This window comes from Stenella coeruleoalba (genome assembly GCF_951394435.1).
Source record: "Stenella coeruleoalba genome assembly, chromosome: 9".
Classification (NCBI taxonomy): Eukaryota; Metazoa; Chordata; class Mammalia; order Artiodactyla; family Delphinidae; genus Stenella; species Stenella coeruleoalba.
This window is the reverse complement of record NC_137155.1, coordinates 90,931,471-90,937,101: the sequence shown is the minus strand read 5'-3', so window position 1 is coordinate 90,937,101 and position 5,631 is coordinate 90,931,471. Positions and strand designations below refer to the sequence as shown.

The 5,631-nt window shown below is 43.1% G+C and overlaps 1 protein-coding gene across 1 annotated transcript; it reads right to left on the bottom strand.

Moving 5' to 3' along the window:
- Positions 1 to 778: 778 nt before the first annotated feature.
- FMC1 (formation of mitochondrial complex V assembly factor 1 homolog) lies at positions 779 to 5,429 on the bottom strand. The gene is made up of 2 exons (XM_079931608.1): positions 5,222 to 5,429; positions 779 to 2,049 (listed from the first exon to the last, which is right to left on the bottom strand). The coding sequence occupies exons 1-2, from the start codon at positions 5,357 to 5,359 to the stop codon at positions 1,846 to 1,848; spliced, it is 342 nt and encodes a 113-aa protein (XP_079787734.1). The 5' UTR covers positions 5,360 to 5,429; the 3' UTR covers positions 779 to 1,845.
- Between the last annotated feature and the right edge of the window lie 202 nt (positions 5,430 to 5,631).

The window sequence follows — 5,631 nt, the reverse complement described above, 5'->3', positions numbered from 1 at the left end:
GTAAACATTATTCTCACTTATTACAACCACCTTGTTGGCATTCCCATTCTACAGAAGAGGGAACAAGCTCAGGACAACTAACCTACCCAAGATCACACAGCTGGTAAATGATAAAGATGGGATTAAAGCCTAGGTCTATATGACTGCAAGCCCGTAAGTATTTCTTACCCTTTTCGGCAGTTCTGCCTCAAATCTCTTTCTTTAAAAACGTTATGGGAATTCCCTGGCAGTCCAGTGGCTAGGACTCAGCGCGTTCACTGCTGTGGCCTGGGTTCAGTCCCTATTCGGGGAACTAAGATCCCACAAGCTGCTCGGCTCGGCCAGAAAAAAAGTTATTTGTTATACACACAATATTTTAACTAAAGGAATCAAAACATCAATCTATCCTAATCCTTTTGCTTTCTTCATCTTAGCAAAGTAAAACATCTTCAGATAATAATATACCCATGTCCATGAAATAACACAGGGGGAAATAGTATGTTAAACATTTTTATTTTTTTGATCAGTTCAATTGAACAAATGCTTGTTTTGACCTCTTAATACTATTATTCTAATGTTAATCTCTTAGAAGAGATGATGTTTTGAAGTGCTTGGAGTATTTTTGTTCAGATTGTTCTCCTAGTGAGTAGAACTGAGCCTTGCATTCAAAACACTGACTGAATAATTGTCTATGTAAGTCACTGTGGAAGACGCTTTATAGACTACAAAAATGAATGAGACAGCATCCTTACTCTAAAGGAGCTGACAGTCCAGGGAAAAAGAGATTATACGTCTACAATTATAATACCAGAAGAAACTGACATATACCACAAAGGGGGCACAGATAAAGAACTATTGGTAGTTCACAGAGAATTTTTATTTGTGGCATTTAGGGCTTTAGAGGCAAGGGGACCACTTATGAGTCTAGTTTAATAGTTCAGCCAAAAGATTTCCAGTGCTTCAACTAGGACAGAGACAGTGATGCTAACAGTTCTTGCAAAAGCAGAACTTACTGACTGGATCTGGAGAGTGAAGAGAAAGAGAAATACAGAATGAAGCCCAAGTTCTTGACTTGGTCAGCCAAGTGCATTATGGAGCCCTTCACCCTGAGACAGAATTCAGAAGGAAGAGCAATTTGACATGGAAGGTAGACGGCAGAAGCGGAGCGGTCAGTGTGCTCATTCCATTGCCCTTTCCCTAGCCTTCCTGCAGCCTGCAGATGAGTGGTGGCCATGTTCTTATACCTAAGGGTCAACTCTGTCAGGCTTGGGAGATAACAGCCCCCCACTGTCTTGTTGACCTTAATTCAACCCACATCTTTATAAATATCCCTTCATTAACTCTCCTCAGTAACCCTGTATGAGTGTGCCATCTGTTTCCTACCAGGACCTTAACATCATATTTGTGTACTTAGATAAAAGGTATATATGTATAATTGTTTGTTTATGCATAGGAAACATCTAGAAACATGCCCACCAAACTGTTAGTAATCGTTACCACCTGGTAATGGGGGTTGGGAGAGGGGAGGGAGGGACAAGGGAAAAGGTAAGAGGGCTTTATTTTATGTCTGTACCATTTGAATTCCTTAATAGGCTGTATTACTTTTTAAATTAAAAAGAAAACTAAAGAGTTTTAAAAGTAAATCAAGAACATCAAGCAGCCTAGTGTAGGAACTTCAGAAAATTCACTGAGAGTAAAGATGAAACCTCCCTAAGAAAACCTCAGTCAACAAAATTTCAGAGAAATTCAGTCAACAAAATTTCAGAGAAAACCCCTAAACTTTAAAAAAAATTTAATGATAAATACATATTGATAGAAATTATTAAATTCTTGTATGAAGGCAGCATCCAAGGAATCTCTCCATTTTCATGGCTCCCAGCCCTTCCCTCCAGGCTGTTGGGGCAACTTGAGACCCACTAAGCCAGCCGACTCCTCCACTGAGCGCTCACCCTTGCCATGAAATTCCTGGTGAAGGGCCACATGTTCTCGGATGCTGCGCAGAAGGCAGAGATAGGTGGCAGCTTGGAAATGAAGCTCATGCTGGGCTCTGCACAACTTCTCACTGGTGACCTGGAGAAGTAGCAAGGTCAGATATTCTATTAACAGCCCAGCTGCAGATACAGGTCCACAGAGAAAGTTTTATTAAACAAGCATTCTCTAGAATGAAAGTAAATGCAGAGGACATACAAACATGTGTTTGTGTATACTTAATAACATATATAAAGACACTCTGTACATATATAGAGGCACTCTGTAACTGTTGATGATTAGGAAAGCTGGCACCTGTTAATCAAAGAGGAATTTTACAAAGAGTTTCACTGAAGCATTTCATCATGTCCTCAAATTTTAATACTGGAAAAAAGTTTATCTCTTGGTTCAACACCCTCATTTAACGAATGAGGGAACTAAAGCCCAGAGAGGCTCTATGGTTGGTTAATGGCAGAGATGGGGAATATAGTCAGGTCACTGATCATTAACGTCACCTAAGGAATAAAATACAGAACTTTCTCCCCTTCAAACAAATGAAGGGCTGCTTTATTTTATGTGACTGTGGACTTCGGTTAATATGGCATATGCCTTTCATTACAATGAAAATTAAAAACTTATTTTTCTGAAAAATAGCTTTGTCCTCACCAGTAACAAAATGAAGGTTTTATAAATAAAAGTAATATGCATATGTTCATACTACTTAATTATACTCGCTCTCACAATTTACTTATTCATCTGAAAAATCTGTATTCTGATGACCTTTAGAAGCTGGAAATGTCATATCCATTCCAAAGTGACTACAAACTTTGTTTTTTCTTCATCATAATTAACTTCCAGATTAAATTAGTACACAGACTTTACTTGACTAGTTTTATGTTCTGAGGCTGTGAGAAAGGGGCAGGAAAGGTAAGACAAAGATGTGTGCATAGCCTCAAATGACTTAAGGAGCCCTGTTCAAGTGTGGATTAATCTTTGGGCACCACTGCCTACATGTCTCTCTTTGACCTTTCTTTACTTGAATATCTAGGTTTGGAATCTGAAAACTAGAATGTGTGCTTTAAGATTTGCAGATCACATATATGAAAATGGCACCTATAAGCTGCTCAAAAATAAAATTCATCTGCTTTAATCAATTTAACTTTTTATAATTAAAAATTTATGAGTGACCAACACTAATGTCAAGCATCAACAAAGGGTAACATTCATTTCTATTATATAAGTCTAAATTGATAGAATTTGAAACAGGAATTCTATGTTAGTATAGGACAGAACGTAACTGATCTTGATTCAGCCTGAGTCAGAGGAGTCAGGAGAGAAGCATCAGCAATATTACATAGTAAATGAACCACAAGAGACCAAGAGATCTAATGAAATAGAAAATTGTATTTTCTCTATGGAGAAAGGGGAGATCCCTCCCTAACTGAATCCCTTCAGCCTAGGGAGAGGAGAGAGAAAATGGGCATAGATTATTGAGTTAGCTCTGAGCCAGCAGGAAATAGAACCCTTCCCCATATCCTCATATGCATTTCACAGAGTAGTGTTTCTGGAATTTTTAGCATGAATTTCAGGTGTATTTCCAAGGAATTTCAGAGCCATTACCAAGGCCTTCTCAAGGGCAATAATGTTGCCTCCATTAGGTACAACTATAATCATGTCACCTTAAAAATCTTAAGAGTAACTTCCCATTACATTTCCAATAAAGTTTAAATTGCTGCCTACCACCTACCTCATCTTCCTCCACGTCATCCACCACACCCTAAACCTTAGCAGCTCTCACCTGTCAGTTCCTCCACCTCTGGGCTTTCAGTTATGCACCTTCTTTACTTGGACCTCATCTTCCCCAACCCCCATTTACTTGCTAACTCGAATTTATTCTTCAAGTCCCTGGTTAATGAATTTCCTCCTGAAAGCCTACCCCTTCTGTATGCCAGGACCCCTGTTGTCTATTTACTCCCTTAGCACTTGTTTATTCTAAGTCCTTGGTTATATGGCTCCTCGGGTGGATTGTAAGCTTCTTAAAAGACAGCACCCATGTGGCTCTTATTCGTCGTTGTTAGCCAAGTTCCTAACAGTCCCTAATATTGTGACCTTTTAAAAATTAGTTGAGGGCTTCCCTGGTGGCGCAGTGGTTGAGAATCCGCCTGCTGATGGAGGGGCTACGGGTTCGTGCCCCGGTCCGGGAAGATCCCACATGCCGCGGAGCGGCTGGGCCCGTGAGCCTGGCCGCTGGGCCTGCGCGTCCAGGGCCTGTGCTCCGCGGCGGGAAGGGCCACAGCAGTGAGAGGCCCGCATACCGCAAAAAAAAAAATTAAAAAATTAGTTGAAGTTTAGTTCTAACATTTTGCATTCTAACTTCCATGGTTCAGAAAATCAAGAGTTAGGATGACGGTTCTCCCCTTTCCCACACTGCTCAAAAGACGCTAAGTTTCCTTTGCTAAAGCCCAAGCTGACTCTCCAATTTATATTTCTGAGAAAGGCTGCAACGTCTTTCCAAGCCAGATCAGGAACTCTAGAGTCAGCAATTAAATGGAAGACTCTTATTTGGGAACCAAGTAACCTAGAGCCTAGCTGTTCCTATACATGTGCTTGTACAGGTCAACTGTCCCCGAGCCTCAGTTGCCCCTTTTGAAGAAAGAAACTATCTTCCATCCGATCTTGCCTAAGGGGTAGAAGGAGTGCGGATTTCACAAAGGGATTTTCCAAGAATGACGGCCTCCCATATGTACATATTTATCTACTACAGGCGGAAAAACTGTTGTCTGGTCACATATCGCGTTAATGTTGTAACTCACAGTACCACCTCATTAGAGGTTTCTAGTTCAGCTCTGCAAGGCACCATTCCCCGAAGCGGCGTAGTCCTGCTCTTCAAGAAGCGCCCAATATTTCCTCTCTGCATCAAAAACCGGTTCCTAGAATAGCTCTCCTCCGGGAAGGAGAGTGTTGGGTAGATGCTGTGGCCTGGGACTCTACACTCTCCACCAAGGACATCTTTTTTCTTGTCCCTCTCTATTTCCGCCATTTCACTTCCTTCTCACTTTCCCCTCCACACAGGCCAAAGACAGCCAATGAAATCCTCAGGGACGGCTCCACCCCAGGATGACTTTGCCTTCCCGCCGGTCCTCGATCTGTTTGGAGGGAACCAGAGCCTCAGAAATGAGGGCTAAGGCCAGGCGCGCTCCACCCTGCCCAGACCCGACTCTCCCTCCCTTCCCGGGAAAGGGACGCTGGAGCCCCCGGACACGGGCTTCCGTACCCGATGTGCACGGAAAGCCTTCACGAGGTACCGATAGGCCGGGGTGTGGCGATAGGGTCGGCCTGTGGCCGCGTTCAAGTAGCGCAACTCTCGGAGAAGGCCTCGCCAAGTACGCAGCGGTGACCCCAAGGCCGCCATTTTCCCGTCGTCCGAGCTTGGCGCGGGACGGCGCCCTACTCCCCTCTTACTCCCTCACCACCCCCTTGCTCAGCCGCTTAATGGTACGGTCGGAACCAGACTGCCGGCTCCCCCTATCGACTGCAGGACAGTGGAATGTCTCACTTCCCTTCTTTGCGGAGCGTTATTAATCGAACACCGAGCGGCGTCCTAAGGTGTTAAGACAAAAGCAAACGAAAGCCGAGTGTAACTGAAGAGCCTGGAGACAGGCCGGGCAAGGGAAAAGAAGGTCC

Bases quoted from the DNA above. Each gene is read 5' to 3' on its own strand.
- FMC1 (XM_079931608.1), bottom strand. From the start codon at position 5,359: ATGGCGGCCTTGGGGTCACCGCTGCGTACTTGGCGAGGCCTTCTCCGA. The intron at 2,050-5,221 runs GTACGGAAGCCC...CTACTTCTCCAG, and splicing joins AGGCTTTCCGTGCACATCGG to GTCACCAGTGAGAAGTTGTG.